At 33.5% G+C, this 19,328-nt stretch overlaps 1 protein-coding gene across 1 annotated transcript; it reads left to right on the top strand.

Annotated features, from left to right (window-relative positions):
• The first annotated feature begins 459 nt into the window (after positions 1–459).
• Positions 460–17,559, top strand: LOC127831846 (CD63 antigen-like). The gene is made up of 5 exons (XM_052356928.1): positions 460–817; positions 10,608–10,796; positions 11,260–11,334; positions 14,944–15,231; positions 15,656–17,559. Exons 1-5 carry the CDS (start codon positions 755–757, stop codon positions 15,719–15,721), a joined length of 681 nt encoding a protein of 226 aa, XP_052212888.1. The 5' UTR covers positions 460–754; the 3' UTR covers positions 15,722–17,559.
• Positions 17,560–19,328: the final 1,769 nt, after the last annotated feature.

The following is a 19,328-nucleotide window of genomic DNA, read 5'->3' on the forward strand; positions in this document are numbered from 1 at the left end:
GATACGATTTCGGGTATGCGTCTTGCAACTAAATAAAGGAAATACGGAATTATTCGTCACGGATTCTTACAACTTGGAAATAAACGTCACACATTGTGGTCTAAGACAATTTAACGATTTTCATTTCATTGTGGCACTATACTTTTTCTCTTAATGCAAATAAGTGGCATTAACCGGAGACGAATATCGATAAAGGCAAAAACCTATAGATTGTAATTGATAAAGGGTTGCAGTAAAACAGCAATTCAAATAATATTTAAGAAGGGGGACAAACAATGCTTCGCTCAAAATAATCCGCACTCGTCTCCCTTTATTAGTGAAAGCTAACCTCTCATGCGAACTATTTTCACGTCATGCTCATGTGACACTCTGGATCAGCAGACGATTTATTTCATAAATCAATATCTTACGGAGGAATCCGAGATAGCCGATGTATCACGATTGGCTCATGTGACAAACATTTCGAAAGTAGGCCATCTGCCTTGCGCTATTCATTGGTAAATTATTCATCCTGACATTGTGAAATCAAACTCATGTGACACAAGACGTTGTATAAAACAAGGCATACATTAATTTGCTTTCAGTTATTTCGTTCAATAGTTACAACGTGTGAAATACACTTAATAAGAGGATTATTTTCTCTAGTTGTCGATAAATAAGTTCTTCGGTTTACACGTAGAGAAGTTACGGAAATAAGAACGAACACATTTGTTTTGTACTTAGTTTATATATTAGTGAATTAAAGACAGCAACCATGGTTGAAGGTGGAATGAAATGCGTGAAGTACCTTCTGTTCTTGTTTAATCTTCTGTTCGTGGTAAGTGTTTAGGAATTAGAGGTGCAGTGTTTTGTGTTGTTTTGTTCCAAAATGGCCTTCACACTCACAGCTTCGGCCATGGCTGAGCGGATTTCGCAATTCAGTTAGTAATAACATACCTTTTTTCATTTTTTTTCATTTCATAGAGCCAACAAAAACAAGCGTTAATAACTCGACCTTACCGTTGGTCAAATGAAGTTGGTTCTGTTTACATTTTGCAACCGATTTGGAACCAATTATCGAACGTTCACTCAAGTCTCAACAGGGGTTCCACTGGCCCAAAAAAAGTTGTCGCCACTTTTTCGCGGCGTGAATACTGTCGGTTATTCCACCTTAATAAGAACAATCATTTCAAGAAACCTTACTACATTAATGCCATTGACTATATTATCACTTTAAAAAGTATGTTATTTCATAATAAAAAACAATAAGTACCTTCATAAGTCATACCTTCATAAGTCTTAATAAGCTTTATTTGTATATAAATAACATTTTTTTCAACTTGATAAACAACACAGATAACGAAAATAATATAATAATGTTAACATCAATGTATTAAACAGTATCTCACTTCAAAGTCTTTAACAGTTATATTTGGTCATTTGGACATGATATACATCAGCTTCTGTTGTTAACAAGTTTTCTGTTAGTGGTGGATGATTTCCAGGTTCAATTAAATGACTGTTGTTCACGCCTTTTTCCTGACAGAAAGGCCCAGATAATTGCCACCATCCATTCTAGTTGCCTGAAATAACATAAAACATATTTTTACAAACTATCAACATCAAACCAACACATAAATGTCCCTATCTTTAAATGTCCGAATTTAACATATCCGAAATATAGTACTTCGAGTGAATGTTTTATATTTATTTCAGAAATTGTTGTTATTTTAATCAATTTATATCCTTCCCAGAACATTACAATAATGAATCTATTAAACAGAAATGCTCACAAATACCTGTTGAAACAAGTTTGTATTTGTTGATGTGGAGAAATTAAATGCTTTTGCCAGCCCCATGGTTTTGATTTTAACAAAGAAATAGCGGCCCTAATAATCATTATAATTATTGATCGTCGTGACAGTTTGTCCCCGTGTTACTTAACTTATTGCTCAATATCATAAAGGAGCCGTTAATCCGATAATAACCCACATAAAACTTGACAATAGCAGTAAAAACACCGTTTGTAACACTTACACGCTTCGGTGATTTCTAATGCACTCTGCACTGTAGGTCGCTTACATCGTCGTAAATCAATATTTACAACTGACAGACGCTGGCGGCTAATGCTCGGTCGCGTGCTTTCGACTCGCAGTACATTTTCGGATAGGATTTTACCGATTTTTTTAAATTCGCCACTTTTAAAAAATTGGAGCCACATTTAAAAATTTAGCGACATTTGGCGCCAATGGCGATCGACAGCGGAACCCCTGTCTCAAGCAAGCCATCAGACATTTGAAACACACATAAACTGGTAAAATAAATTCATTTACATTGCAACTGACGTAAAGAATCATTACTTATATGTTTGTTCATTTAATCAAAAGATTAATATCAATTGATACTTTGGACAAATCTTTTCGTTTTTTGACTTCTAACTTAGTCAATATAAATTGCCGCCTTAAGAGTCTTTTGATGATTTTTTCTTTGGCAGACTCTTGGCGTCAATAGTCCACTCTATCTTTTTAAAAGCGAGAGTTTTCCTTCTTTGTCTATATTGATGCGCAAGGAATTTGGTGCGCAACATTCAAGCCCCGATATCAGACAGTTAATATCAACGGATTGCAATAATATTTACATACCTGTGTAGATAATTCATTTCTCAATAATGTTCCGTAAGAATTATGTAATGACTTTTTCAATTTTGCACGCCTGACCAATTTAAATCAACACACTACTCACATTTTCAATTCCAATCGCTGTGCCCGCTGTATACGGCAGGTAGATTTTAATCGATAACGCAGCCTATTACACCGTATGCCTTCTTCTGATTGGTTGATATTTAAATATTTCATAACATGGCGAGAGGTCAGTGATTGTATTGCGATTTAAGCAGAAGTTTAACTGAAACAAATTATGCCTTTTAACTTCAATTCGACGCTATTTGAGGTAAAATTGGACTAATTAACTAAAACTTTATGAGTTGGTTATGTTATTTTGCAATTTTAAGCATATTGATATAATAGTATTGTATTTAATTTTCGTTATGGTTTTTGCAGACCGGAGTTTCAGCGTTCAGATTTATTCTGAACGCGAATTATTTCAGCTAACTTCTAACTATACTCCTATAAATATGAGGTCGATTTACATCGACCTCATATCGTTTAACGTTATTTTGCAATAGCATCGTTCCGACATGAATTCATGTCGGAAGCTTTAACGGCATCAAATTCATATAACAGCACAGAATAATCATGCAATAAATTATTAAACATAAAATATAAACATTATTTTACTAATTGCATTAGAAAAATGTTTATACAAACTTACAAGTAATGATAGTCCAGACCTTAAAACACTACCACTGTTCAAATTCCATATTGTTGCCATATAGCACTGTGTAAATTGAAAGTTGCATAATGTTACCTCATTGGTCGGTTATAAATACATTGTTTCTCTATATATAGTATTCGATTTAGACGAAAATAATAATTTACGTGGAATGTCATATTAGTTTTCCATTAAAACTTTGATCTTGCCGTGTGTGTTTATGGACGTTATTAATTATGTTATACTTATTCGGCGTAAGCTGTATTAAGCCAGCTTTTCACCCTGACTTGACCTTTGTAAGTGTCCAATAATTCTCAAATAAAATTTCCCGCGGCTAGGTACGAATGAATACACTTCATTTATTCCATTGGCTGATTTGAGTATAACACCAGAACATTGAAAACATATCCGCGTCTTTGTAACACTGTTTTACTGCATGAAACAATTTTATCTAATGAAAAGGCTCAATAGATAGAACAGTTTTACAATCAATTTTCGACATAAATACAGTTTGTGCGTTCACCTTTTATTTTCAGAGAATTACCAGCGCAAAAGCGTTTATACTAAAGGCTATGTTGTCATATTTAGTACTTACTTGCATTGCATTTCAACCCGCGAGGTTTCGGGTCAAGTCGCGGCCATTTGTGAAAGTCAGAGTTTATATACAGTTCATCACCGGAGTTCGCAGAAGGGGTTGCGATCATTGTGTTACACCGGTCTTACTGACAATAACGCATTGCATTCCAATCCGCAAGGTATCAAGGTCAGTTTGCGGTCAGTTGCAGAAATCTTTATATAAACGCCGTCTCGTAAACTTTGTGCACTTGAAGTCTGTTTTGATCAGAGAGATACTAAATAAAGATATTCGGCGATATTATTGTGGTATGTCAATCATCGATTTTTAATATGGTTTCAACCATGATAAGGACCAATTTTGATAAAATTAATTAGAAATATTTATCCATTTAGACCAGTTTATTAAGCATGAGCACAATAATTCACTATACTATAATTATGCAATTAAATAAGATTCGAGTATTGCCGGCTGACCTATATGCACTCGTTTATTTTCATGTTTCTTGTGTTTTTCTATTATGTAAATATAGATATCTGAGTAATAATATCACATAAAGCAAAATAAGCCACGAAATCTGGCGCAACACCCCGTAATTGATTTGCTTATGATGTAGCTAAGAACTGCGCAGAAAAGAGGCATCCGCTACTTTTTATCTCATAGAGATAACTTTTGATCGTTCATAAACATCGACCACAATCAACGCCGTATATCTTTTTTAAAGATATTTCTTGTTTTTGTATTTCATTAAGAATTAGAACGTGTAGCCCTTTTTAACCAGGTTTTCCGAAGGAAAAAACTGGTTATTAGATTGGCGAATGCGGGCGGGCTGGCGGAATAAGCTTGTCCGGGCCATAACTATGTCGTTCATTGTCAGATTTTAAAATCATTTGGCACATTTGTTCACCATCATTGGACGGTGTGTCGCGCGAAATAATTACGTCGATATCTCCAAGGTCAAGGTTACACTTTGAGTTCAAAGGTCAAAAATGGCCATAAATGAGCTTGTCCGAGCCATAACTATGTCGTTCATCGTCAGATTTTAAAATCATTTGGCACATTTGTTCACCATCATTGGACGGTGTGTCGCGCGAAATAATTACGTCGATATCTCCAAGGTCAAGGTCACACTTTGAGTTCAAAGGTCAAAAATGGCCATAAATGAGCTTGTCCTGGCCATAACTATGTCATTCATTGTGAGATTTTAAAATCATTTGGCACATTTGTTCACCATCATGGGACGGTGTGTCCCATGAAAGAATCACGTCAATATCTCCAATGTCAAGGTCGCCACGACTAAAAATAGATTTAAAAAAAAAAAACTTACAAAGGGGGTTAATTTTTTTTGGTCATTTCAAAAGTTCAGTTTGAGTTTTCTCCCTTTATCAGATTTTTTTTTCACAATGAAAACCTGGTTTTGTGACAATTTTGTCCCTTTTTGTTAACTGTTTTTAGCAAACGATTCGCGGCTAAATAAGACACGGAAAATGGTTAAAGCGACACTTTCATTTAAAGGTTTAATGTGAACAATATTAAATGAAGCATTTTTTGGTATTAATATATTTTATTGACATGTTAAATTCGATACTTGAAAAGGTGTTTAGTCTTTAAAAAGATGTCGCTGATATTGTTAATTTCAATAACTGTTAATATGCTTAATGTTGTATAAGAAATTGAATAGTTTCACTGAGTTGTATTCCCGCCTAAAATCCGATATCGTAAAACGCACAACGGTTAAGAATAAGGTCTAAATAAGTTTAGGTATTCAAATCCGAATATCTGCAGCTGTGCCAGCTGGGTAACCCCGTTTTAGCTTTAACAACCGAAAGCGAAACAACATACTTTTTTAAGTCTTGCACTAAGACTCCATGATCACAAGTATAGGTCCCTGCTGTGGCGTATGACACCATAGTGCTATTTAGTATTGGTCGGCACAGTATCTGATCATAAAGAGATAATTGGTTTGTGCTGAACACAGGGGCAATAAAACCACAGATCTATCGATAAACAAGATTATTGAGATATCTTTTATTGAACACCGCGATAAAAATGCTCAAACCACGGGCTCTAGATTACACGGATAAGAAACATGGCAACATTCTCAGAATCATCACTGCTATATGTGGGCAAATGTCCACTTCTAAAATAAGCACTGGGGGGCAAATGTCCAGATGCAAAATAAGCACTGGGGGGCTTATATCCTACCTGTCATTTCTTCTGGGGGGCAATTGTCCAAATGTTCATTTTTTCATTGGGGGGGGTTTTGTCCTGGGGGGCTTATGTCTGGATCCCCTGCTATATGTGTAATCACCTAACAATTCGTCTAAAAATAATTTATATATTTGAGTTGAAGACGATGTACTGTTGTATAAGTCTGAATAAACTATCTGTCTGCCTGTCTAAATCTAAGCCGTCATCGTCCCAGTGAAAAAAAATATGATTTTGAATAGTTTGACATGATGCCCTGATGTCAAAATACGAAATGCGTAACACCGACCGTGATATTCAAGAATCTTTAATAAATTGATAATTTAAGGTAAATAACATTTCATAAAATTATACATAAGTCCCTCGTTGATAATTAACAGCAAACAATGAATGTTTTTGACACCCATTTTATTTCAAGTATGCATGCAAAGCCGAATAAAATCGAGAGGATCCGCTATAAAAGCTGTTTCATCATAAAGTTATCACCCTTTCTGTGTTATAAACAAGAGCTGAAATCGTTAATTTGTTAATATTTATTTATAATAAGCTTTATTGATATGTTTCGTGAACAAAATACCACAATATATTCCATCAAAAATATAATAATCATGGCAAAGGAAATTCAATGGCCGGTTTCTAAACAAAAGCATAATCGCCAAGATCGTAGCATCAGTTAAGTGCGTTAGGAACGCGCGCTACTTTCTTCCGCCTTCATTCCTTAATTACTTTCGTTTTTTAAACAATTTTTTTCTATCGTATACAGAATTCTATTCTCCTAAGCAAGATGTAATTTTTAAAACTGAACTCCAAATATAAACGCTACAAATTGGTATTAGGTACGAACATGTCAACCGTAAATCTAGATTCTAAAACTCCAATACGGTATGATATTTGCAAAAGTTAAAGTTATAACTCGCCGGGCTGTCGAAATCAGAAGAAACACTTAATATATGTTTATATATCTGTTTACTACGGAACGTAAGCTTTCTAATGATATATAATTTGTCAAAATCGGCCGAGAAATGAAACTATAATTCAACAAAAGACGTGATTGGGTACATCAAAATGTATAACCTCGGCGCTTCGCTTTACGCTAATTGTACAAGATCGATAGCCACAACACGGTAAAACGCGCGGTGGTAAAACATAAAATGTGTATTTCTTGTGTTTATCTCGCTATAAATCCATTAATAGCAACGGGAGTATACTAAAACATATATTTTTTGAAAGAGGAATTAATAAGCAACAAGATAACGTATAAACCCAGTGCTCCAGATAACATGCGTAAAGGCGTAAAAACGAATAAAATTTCTTAAATAACGATTTAGATTTAAAATCTTTGCGTAAAGTTACGCATTGAAAAAATAAAACACGAATTCGACATTTTGGAACGTGCGTAAAACTTCCAGTAGCAAATTATATATGGTAAACATTTCATCCCGGTTCTGACTCGTCGAGTCGCTCAATTAAAACTTACAACTTTAAGTCAACGTCACTTTGCTGTGAGGAAGGGCCACACTTAAGAACGGTCGAAAGGCCAAACAGTCTCGATTCTGTTCTCCTGGTATTACAGGCGAGTCATTACTGTTTATTGTACCTTTTTAATTACACTTATCGAAATTTTTATACACAAATAATATACAATATACCTATATATACCTATTCAAAATGTCATTAAAATTAAATGTTAAATATGTATTTTTGATATGACTTTAAAGGCGACCAAAATGCCATTATGACCTAAGCCGAAGTGTCGGTGACTGTTTTAAATAAAAAAAATCAAAATGGCCGACCGAAGCGGTGTATCGAAGCGTTGAAGGCAAAAAAAGCAAGATGAGCAAGATAGATGTGGGGTCTTTTGAGCCAGAAAAAGCTGTCCGATTATGGGAAAGCAAGAAATGGAAAAGAAAGCCAGGCTTTTCCAAGACTATAAACCAAAATGTTGGATTGTTGATGTGTCAAAAACAAAGCATAAAAATTATTTGGTGTTAGTGTTTAGAATTAATTTTATAAATAGGGGGTAAAATAAGAATTAATTTTCGAAATAGGGAGTAAATAAGAATTTGACCAAATTTTTATCTGGAGCTCTGTAAACCAATAAAATCGAATGAATAGTTTTTGCATAAGATTGAATTTACTACAGTAAGGGTCAAATACTCGAATCATCTCCTATCAATATACACTCCGTGATACAACTGGTAGTTTTAACACACACATATAGGTTTCATTTAATTAAAAAGTACAGAAAGCTAAAAAGTGATGTGGTTTGTTGTACAACAACAATTGGTTATGTGTAACCTATTCAAAAAATAATTTCGTTCAAGATAATTCAATGTAATTCTATAAACGACAAACCCACTTCGTATGTTGTGTATGTTTATTTTTAAAAATGTACATAAGTGGTTTAAAAGCACAATTTTTACACATTTAAGAGGTAATCGCTCACATTTATGTCTAATTAATGATAATTTTATGCATTAGCAAAGATTTAACGAGAAAAACTGAAGTTTAAGTTGAACTCAATTTGCTATAGGAAAACGACGGTAGCCGTTTAGACGTAAGCGGGGTAGCTTACGTCTAATTATTTGGACTACTCTAACTACTGCTTATTTGATTTGTTTGTGTCATTTGTCTAAAAGAGAGAAAAAGAAAATATAAATACAGTCAAGTTACCATTACGGGATCATTACCCATAGCGCATCACTTTGATGTTCAAGACTGCGTATAGCGATAAATAGTTGACATTTTTAGATGATTTTTTGCACACAACATCTTCAAGGCCTGTTCTTTAAAAAGCATTGATTGAGTCGTAATTGGAGCTACTCTTTGTCAAACATTCGGTATATTTTGCTGACATGTATATACGACTTTGTTGATTTCCGTCTCATTTCCAAATCGAGGTTGAACATTATTTGCGGCCACATGCTATAAATCTGTTGGAAAGTAAGATGTTTACGCATTAATTTAAAGGCCATTTAGTAGTTTTTCTGCCTGCAACAGTCCATTTCAGTTTTGATTCGTGCTTGAGATTTTGCAACACCTTAAGTAAAATGAAGAATTAGGGCAATAGCGGATCAAGCGTGATAATATGGGTATAAACTAAATGTTTTAATTATGTTCCATGTTCAATATCGATAAGATAGAAACATGGATTATAAGATGCCCATATCTGTTCAATCTATTTAAGATATCAACAGATAATTCATTTACGAACGTCATGCGTAAAGTGTACATACAATATAACATATAGAAAACAATTAAAAAAAAAAAATTGAATATAATTTAAAACTGGCAATGTTACTTGGCCATTGTAAACAGCACAGTTCATGTTTCAACAGTTCAAATAGCGTGTTAGATGCCCTACTGAATGGTTTCGATCACGTGATCTGTTATGGCTACAACTGATCCGTTTATGCGTTAATTCTGAGGCGAAAAAAAGTTATCACAAATATATTGCATGTGCTTTAAAATAAGACTATTCGCCGAAACAGTAAGCAAAGGTAATATTTAATCAAACCGGTGTAAAACAAGTCTCAAAATATGTATTGCTTATCACCAGAACAACTTTATTAAGCTACTGATCCGGTTATGGTAACTTGACTGTAGATGTATTATATTAAATAATTGATTCTCAATAAATGTGGTTGAATGATGCCAAGTAATGAGTTGGCTTCAGTACGAATTGATCATAAAACAACTTAGTTGTTTGCAATCTAATCCATTTAAATAAAAATAGAAAACAGGGAAAGGTCAAGAATGTTATTTGCTTATTTCGACAGTTGTAAACAAAGTGAAAGGTGGTAAAAAGCCAGGCCTACATGTAAAAGGTGAATAAAAACATTGCTCATACATGTATTGTAAGAATCTTATAAAACAAAACATTTTGATAACTTCTAATGATCTAACTGAATTAATCCTACATTTATCTGGTAAAATATAATAAGTTTACTTGGTTCAATGAATCTTTGTCGGCAGATGCGTTTACGAAGAAGATGCTGTTAAAATGGAAGTTTTCAAATAGAGTGTATATTCATTGTGGACTTACTTAAAATAGGACCCGATTTCAAATTCAATGATTCCACCATGAGTAAATTTTATAATTTATAAAAAATCGTTCGAGAATTAGTTCCGTTCGAGAATTGGTACCCTGAGGCTAATAGATTAAAAACAGTATCTATTAATTTAGTCATTGATAATTTCCACATAATTATCAATTATGTGGCGTGTGCTCTTTTACACTGGTAAATACTAATATGTTTAAAAATAATTATCATCAAAAGATGTACTATACCATGATGAACTTCTGTTATTACCACATTTCTTTTCTGTGATTGACAAAAAACATAATTATCTGACATACATTCATATTGAGTTGGACACATGGTTTGATATGGTAATGGCAGTCTCTGGTTTTGCCATAGACAAGCGTTTTTTTTTACGTTAGATTTTGTGTTGTACTGGCCCGCTGAATAATATTTCCACTGTAATAATTAAAATTCTTGTTTTTGTTTTTCAGCTGGCAGCCATTGGTCTAATTGCAATCGGCGCCTATGTACAGATTGCCCTCAAGGAGTATTTTGATGTGATAGGGGGCAAGTTTAGTGCTGCAGCAGCACTACTTATAGCTGTGGGGGTCTTCATCTTCTTCATTGCTTCATTCGGCTGCTTCGGTGCTTACAGGGAGAACAGAGTGTGCGTCCTCATTGTACGTATGAGTTTTTCTTTACTATTTTATCCCTTTCCCACTTACAAGCGAAGTATGCCTATATTCAACCAACATACAACCAGAGGAGCCTTCTAGTAACTCGCAGTCAGCTTGCAAAAACAAATGGTCAATTCATCTAAATGTTGTCTGATGCTTTTACATGTTATATATGCCACTAGTTTTTCCATGCTCTTTCTAACTGAGTTGTATATACTCTTGGCAATCATATGCAATCTCACATTGTATATATTGAAAAAAATGAAAATACTATACATTTGTGAAAACTCTGCTTTGATAAAATGATCTCAGTTTTCATTAAAACATGTCATGAAAGGAGTGCAAACATTAGTTCTACAGTCATTAGGAATATTTAGAGCATGCTTTTTAAAATGTTACTATAACTGTCAAATTTCAAGTGTCATCCAAAAACTAAGATTACAATGGTGATGTGTATTAATTTCAGTTCTCTTCCCTTCTGATCTTCATCTTCATCTTGGAAATAGCAGCTGGTATCGCCGCCTACGTCTACAGGAACCAAGTGAGTATTATTTGCCTTGGTATATTCACACATACAGTAATTGCAAGTTTATATTCAACATTATTTTCGGTAAAGGTAATATAATTATTTAAGCACTGGATGAAACACAGGTTTTGTTTTCTCATTTGTTAACTGGAACTGTCAGCTAAATGGTGAACATAAAACACAAAGGTTCCTTCCAAATATAGGTTATACCCAGGGATTGCAATAGATTTTATAAACCAGGAGTCAATGACCCCTGGACTGAAATTTTGAGGAGTCAAATTGAAAATTGCTGGGGTCATTTTGAAGCGCGTTAATTGTGTTTTTGTCTGTAATATTCATTTTTTTAGATAAAAATATGCTCTTAGAGGAACACTATCTTAAAAAGTTATACTGCTTTATTAAATAAAAATACCATGATACATAAAACAACATATTTTAATGAATTGGTACACACAGATAAGGACAAAATATTAATAATTTGTGCGAACAATATCGACTTTTAAGTTTTTCAAAAACAAAACATGTTCATTTTACAACTTTTATTATTTCTATCACTATGCTATGTTTATTTGTAAAAACATTAAATGCTCATTAAAATCTACTTCATCATAACACATTTTAGTCTTTTAAGACATTTAAGTAAATTAAGATATGTACCGGTAGCACCTTTTCATCACATATTTATCCTCATTATATTATCATCATCCCTATGATAGCATTTGTACAAAAACACAATCTAAATGCATGGAACATCTAGTATATCTATTAATGTTTATCCGAATACTATACATGTCCGAAATATATACACTTAAGAATGCCTTATACCAGTAGTAGTTTAACTTTAATAATCCAAATTTCACTTGTTGTTATCTGGTTTAACAAACCTTATCAAATGTTTGTTAAATCCAGTTTATGCTTTCTCCATTATTGAATCACCATCTTTTGAATTGAACGCGGGTTGAATATTAATTTACAAAATGCCCGCCATTTACAATGTCAAAGGTCATGACGTAGCAATTTAATTCTACTCGGATAATTTATATCTAATCAAAGTAATGTGTTTTCTTAATGTTTATGTGTAGTATTATGACATGTAAGTATAAAAATGAACTGTGATTCCAGTTTATATAAGATGGGTGTTACTCGTAATTATCAGTGGGTTAACAAACTGACAAAACTCGCTGGACTTAATAGTGGATCTACGTAATTATAAGATCAATTTTGTTTTTTCTTTAATTATTTTTGCCGACTTTCTTTAACCGTGCCGTCTGCAAAGTTTGCAAAAAAACCTGCAATTATTGGATGGTTAATCAATTATCACGTAGTAGCTTCGGCTACCCAGTTAGTGCGCACACACTATTTAGACGGTGACATGTGTATTGGAAAAGATGAGATAAGATAAACAACGCCCGGGGTATTCCCTCGATTATAGACCGAGTTTTAAATACTGAAACATTAATTTCAATTTAATAGGAGCACATCGGGATTTATTACCATGTAACTCGAGATGTTAACTGACTGACACACTGGTCAAATTTTCGATGCGTCAAAATGACGCGCGGCACAAAAAAGCTGTGCGTCAAAAACGAGTCATTTTTAATTTGCTTGCGTCTATTGAAATCCCTGTTATACCAAAGTTTATATGATTCAAGCGCTGGTCTCCCCTTTTACAAACAAATAATAGATGTAATAATAATAATAAATAAATAGAGTGACTAAGCAACCTATCTGTCTTCTGGTATTACTACCAGTAAAATCAGGGCCGTACCCAGGATTTTTTTACTGGGGGGGCCCAACCGGGGAGGGTTTGGGTGGGGTCCCCTCTCCCTATATATATACTTCTTTTAATTTGGCACTTTGCAAGGTGAATTTTAATGCTTATAAAAAAAAACGTATTTTGTGATATGAATTAATGGAATATAACAAGTATATCAGCACATTTCGGAAGTCTTAAGCTTTAAACATTGGTGTGAATTCACAACAATATTAACAGCTTTAGATTTCCGAAACTTACAGGTTGAAACTGACGATTATCCACATCAACTTTCGTATTGCTTCCACCATTTTTTCACAAATCAATAACGTCACATGTTTTTTTAATCTATTTTTTTGGGAAAGACCTTGCCATTTTTGAGGAAAAAAATTGCGCGAAACGCCTAATTTTTGGGGGAAATAATGAAAGTCTTAAATAATCAATTTTACATATTTTACTGTTTTCAAACAAATTCAACGAAAGAGATAATTTAATTATACAATATTTTTCTACACTGGATCAGGTTAACTAATATAATGAGATCGATTTGTTGTTTCAATTTTCATTTTTTTACCAATGAGCCATTAATAGGTTGATATTACTCAATTCTCGGTACTCAATTATTTTAAATACTGAATTCTGCCAAATTCTTATCTGTTGCTCTGCAAATTTATTAATCTGTTTTTCTTTTAAACAAACATGTTAACTATCTCATCGTAGTCTTTTTCAGTGATTTCCTTTCAAAAATTATAAATACTCATTTTTAATACCTTTGTCAGTGTTTTTGTTCCGGTTCAAATTCAGGGCCCTATTCTCAATGCAAAAAGTATATATTGGGACCTAAAAATTCCCAATAAAAGGTGTAAAATAAAACAATTAAACTTTAAGAAGGGAAAAATACGTCTAGGGCCTTCTCAAAGAAGGAAAAAAACTTGCGTCGGCAATTATCAGACCATAGTCTACGAACTCCTGTAGCAGTTGCTTCCATTCGCTGCACGTATCAAAATACATGTTACATCAACCATCGATAGATGAAGCATTCATGATCACAATGGGGTACTGATCGGGGATGTGTGTACAAGGCGATAAGAAAACATTGCCTAGAGGCTTATCTCGATTGGCGAGCGTTAATCCCCTTGTTTATCAGGGACAATAAAACATAGCTGCTCTTTTGTTTTGAGGTAAAGTGTACTGTGGGCTCTAGCACGAGAGAAAAAATTGCAGTGGGCTGATTATTAAAAAAATTCATAGTTCGACAGCCAGCTGGGGGGGCCTGGGCCCATGGCCTGGGTACGGGCCTGAAAATAGTGATAGATTATTGGGTGAAAACATATTTTCATGTTTTGTATAAAACTGTGTAAATAGTGGTAGAATATTTTGGTTATAAAAATAGCCACGCTTTGTGAAAAAGTTTTTTAATCATGTGTGTAAAGTGTTGTCAAAGATTATCAATGATTTAACTTTCTGCTTTTATTGTATTTTTTGTTTAAGGAAAGTATCTTCTAAGCAAAAACACGGTACAGGCGGAAAGTGGTATCGCTGATTATTCTGTGTGAACTGCACGGCTAATCTGGGACAACACTTACGCACATTCATTAACCCATTTATGCCTAGCTTCTAGAAAAAAGGCCTTGGCAAACAGCGTAGACCCAGATAAGACGCCGCATGATGCAGCGTCTCATCAGGGTCTCCGCTGTTTGTTTAAAGGAATTTCGGTAAGAGATATTCTAAATATAGAAATAAATATACTAGACATCCCTAATTTTGGAAATAAATTGATCAAATTTAGAAGGATGGGAGAGTCCACTACGCATATATGGGTTAATACCTGCCTTTTCAGAGCAAGGCTTAAATGAATTTTGTCATTTTAGGTCCAGACAGTAGTTGAGGATTACATGACAAAAACAATCAATACTACCAACATCGACGTGTGGAACGCCATCCAAAAGGACCTGAAGTGTTGCGGCATCAACAACGCTTCTGACTGGCAAAAGAATGGGAAATCTATTCCCCAGAGTTGCTGTGTCGGGAATCAGGCCTGTAATACCACCATAATTGGTGATATTTACACGAAGGGATGTCTGTCCACATTCACAGACTGGGTCAAGGGTCATGTTGCTATCGTTGGGGGAGTAGGCATTGGATTTGCTTTCATCCAGGTGAGATTGCCTACATATACAGTAAAAGTTGACGAGTTGCTATTGGAATAGTACTACATCTCGTGTCAATCTATGAAAAGAAATGTCTTTAGATTTTGTGTTGTATTTCATTCTCAAACAATGAAATTCATTGTGTCTGAATGCCTTAAGACGTTGTCAATTATTGTCTAACCAAAATATGGCTGGACTAACTGACTTGTACTTAAGCTGTAGATTATTGTAAGGTGCTAACAGTCAGTCCAAATTTCGAGCATGATTGGTTAGTTAAAACTATGGTCATAATACAATTCAATGCTCTGTGCAAATTGCCTCATGTGTGGCACTATAAGTGCGGTTTTAGTCTGGTCTATAAAGCAAAAGTGTCAATTTATAATAGTAGCACTGTTTCAATTGTGTCTAAAATATGTATTGTGTTCCTTTCCAGTTGGTCGGCATTCTGTTTTCATGTTGCTTGGCCAGAGCAATCAAGAAGGAGTATGAAGTTGTGTAACCAGTCTGTGGAAATGACAATCATGTACACTGACAAACCAGTCAAGTTTTCAACCAATCAGACTGCTTGGGCTCTTGTGACTTAATGGATAATGGGTTTAGTTAAATTCAGTAGAATGTCATAGATGGTGATTGAAATCATGTTATCATTGTAATGGGTAAAACCTCTCTGTTAATCCTGAATAAATAACATTTACAAATAAAGTTAAGATCTTATTTTCACTTTTAATTACATTAATTTTCTGCATCTGTTTTGTTTGTATCAACAATATTATGTGTAATAATTTTTCTGGTTCATTTTGACATTTTGAAGTTGCTTGGTTAATAAGAAATTCTCTTTAAAAATTGACTTTTTCATTAATTTAGCTTGAATCTGGTTTCATATTGGTAAATAATAGAAAACGAGTAAAAAGTATTGGTAATGCGAGTCCATCTATTAATTTTTTTTGTTGAAAAAGAATTTATTGTAAAAAAATTCAATCTAAAACTGTGCACAACTGTATCAAATCTGTATGGTTTGTTTTTCTTGTTTGCATAAATGTATTATTATGCTATTTCTTGAAATATATTTTGTTGTGTTGAATGTTGTAATTTGTTGTACATTTCTTGCATTTCAATATATCTTACAAATTTTATATATTAGAATATATATGATCTTTTTGTTTAACAAAAATCTTGAGCACATTAATGTTGCTAGAATAAAAATATTCTTGAAAACTAATTTTGGCATTAAAGGGGCCTTTTCACAGATTTTGGCATATTTTGAAGTTTGTCATTAAATGCTTTATATTGATAAATGTAAACATTGGATCTTAAAAGCTCCAGTAAAAAACAAGAATAAAATTTTTAAAAAAATTCTAGCTGGTACCAGGGCTCGAACCAGTGACCCCCGGAGTCCTGGAGTTAGTCTGAAGTAAAAATGCATTAGCCCTCTCGGCTGTTCCGCCGGGTACACACAGTTTAAGTATTTTATACCTTATATAAGCAATCTTCGTAGATTCGTAAATTTAAACGACAACAACAGAACTCTCCAAATTATCCAATCGTTTCGCGTTGCAAAGCTTTATCATTTTTTGGTTTTCAAATCGTCAAAAGATACATATAATGGCTATATTGGACTATGGTAAATGTTCAGTAATACTGTTTCCTCACAAATATCATAACTAAAACGAAAATTTGTGAATCTGGAACAACTTTTTTCAATTTTGTCAATTAACCAACCTGTGAAAAGATCCCTTTAATGTTATAACTTAAAAAAAAAACAAAAAAATAAAAACAGTTCATTTATTTGGTGTTAGAAAGTTATGGCCAGGCTGAAAAAAGCTGGTCATTGACAATTTACTTACACAAATGATTTAAAAACTCTGAATATGAATATCAAAATGGCATGATGTGATCCATTTAACATCACTTTGTCCCCTTTGTAGAAATATGTTCTGATTGGAGCCTTCCAAATAAAGAAAATACTATCATTGAAATAAACACTTGCACTTTAAGATTAATGAGTTAATCTTGTGTTTTTGCTTCTTGGCCTAAAAGTTTCAAGATGTTAAACTTACAAGTAATCAACTTTCTTTTGATAGCTGGATACATTTTTTGGTTATTTTAAAATTGTTTAAGTTTCGAGTTATTTAAAGCTAGTGTAGAAACCTTTAGTACCTGCTAGTATTACTAGTTTAAAGTAATTGTAACTTAATTGTAGCTTATCATTGGTGTTTGGCACTTTTCATTTGTGTAATGATATCTTCTTGGTAGAATTGTCCCTTTTAAAGGAAATAGAAAAAAAAAGAACAATTCCAAAATGTTTTCTTAAGTAGAAAAAAACACAAAGGATATTCAGATAGCATTGAAATATAAGGTATTTGTCTGACAAAAAAAATGTGGTGCAATATAATGATATTGTATATGGTGTCGTGTTTTTGTGCGAAGTCACATGGTCATGTATTGTTTGCATTCAACATAAGATACTGTTTATTTGTTGGCAATCATATTAAGGAATTATATTTTTGTTGGCTGCTGCTGACAAATTGAATCTTATAGTTGACTGTTACAGTTTATATGATTGTTACAACAAAGGGTTTAAAGATTTTTCTCGTTAGAAACTGTTAATTTATTTTTAATATCCACATCAAATCTAAATCTTTATTTTCTACATCTTGTATTCTTGTATTGTAAAACATTTCATAGAGTTATAGTTACAAATAAAATTCTTTGAAAAAAAATGTTGTTCTAAAATAACAAATGTTTGTTTTTTTCCGTTATACCATTTCCGTTTACAATAACCCCCAATGTGTCCCTTTTTGTACACGTCGAGAATGATACTCAGAAACAGAAGAAGTTATTTTATTTTATGCTTTCCGGGGGTTTATAGAGAAATATCAGTGAATTAAAAGAGATATTTCACTGTTTTAAACAGTGAAAAATATCGATATTTTTCACTGTTTTACTGTGAAATGACGTCATTTTTACGACGAAATGACGTCATAAATCCAGCGAAATTATCCAGTTAAATTCATTCATAATATAAATAAACGGTAAAAAAAGCATAAAATATAAAGAAAAATTGTTGGATTCGATGGAATATCGACTTAATTTCACTCGTGATCATAAAAAGTACATATTTATTTTATATGATCACTCGAACATGGGCTACGCCGGGTCAAAAACTAGGTCACGGGGTCACTATGTGCGTTTTATACATTGAGCTTTTTTGTGTGAATACAACATGCAAACTATTCTGTGTCAATGCGCAATGTGGGGGGTAGAAGTCACGTCTGGGACAAAGCTCTAGTTGTTATTGAAGGCCTAGTATAATATTGTGTGACATCCCTCCGTCCACTCTAACCCCCAACATATGGGATATTATACCCAGCTGTGGTTAAAGTGTAGCCGACCCGTATGTGCTGATCATCAATTCACTGCAGCAGCGAAAAACTGCAATGAGCGATTAGTCAGTTAACTGGAACAAAATATCACCTCATACATACATACATATCCGGTTAGGACCGCAAGCTGGATCAGCTTCTAATAGCCCCCTCATGTTCGTTAACCAAGGTAGTCTCCGGTATAACTTGAGTACATTTTGTCACCAATGTATTTGTCCAATCTGTTCTTAAAAGTATTCAGGGATGGCGCAGTAACAACAAATTCTGGTAGATTATTCCTAGGATCTATCGCTCTCTGAGAAAAGAAGTATTTTCTGATGTCCTTTTTACAAGATTTCTTCTTGAGTTTTAAACAGTGACCCATTGTTATAGTATTGTTCTTTAAAAAAAATCTGTCAAATTCATTGTCTTCTTTTTTATTCAAGATTTTAAAAACTTCAATCATGTCTCCACGGAAACGACGATATGAAAAGGATGATATTTTCAAAATTTTAAGTCTTTCAATGTATGGCAAGTGTCTAACATAGTATACTAATTTAGTCGCTTTTTTGTACTCGTTCCACAACTTCTATATCTTTTTTGAATCGTGGGTACCAAATTATATTACCATATTCCAAGTGAGGTCTGATTAACGACTTGTGTAATTTCCTTAATTGTTGTGTAGTAATGTGAAGAAAAGTCCTTCTAATAAGTCCTATGTGGCTGTTGGCTTTATTTATACAC

The sequence above is a fragment of the Dreissena polymorpha genome, chromosome 5, assembly GCF_020536995.1.
Source record: "Dreissena polymorpha isolate Duluth1 chromosome 5, UMN_Dpol_1.0, whole genome shotgun sequence".
NCBI classification, from domain to species: Eukaryota; Metazoa; Mollusca; class Bivalvia; order Myida; family Dreissenidae; genus Dreissena; species Dreissena polymorpha.

Bases quoted from the DNA above. Each gene is read 5' to 3' on its own strand.
- LOC127831846 (XM_052356928.1), top strand. From the start codon at position 755: ATGGTTGAAGGTGGAATGAAATGCGTGAAGTACCTTCTGTTCTTGTTT. The intron at 11,335-14,943 runs GTGAGTATTATT...TTGTCATTTTAG, and splicing joins CCTACGTCTACAGGAACCAA to GTCCAGACAGTAGTTGAGGA. The intron at 15,232-15,655 runs GTGAGATTGCCT...GTTCCTTTCCAG, and splicing joins TTGGATTTGCTTTCATCCAG to TTGGTCGGCATTCTGTTTTC.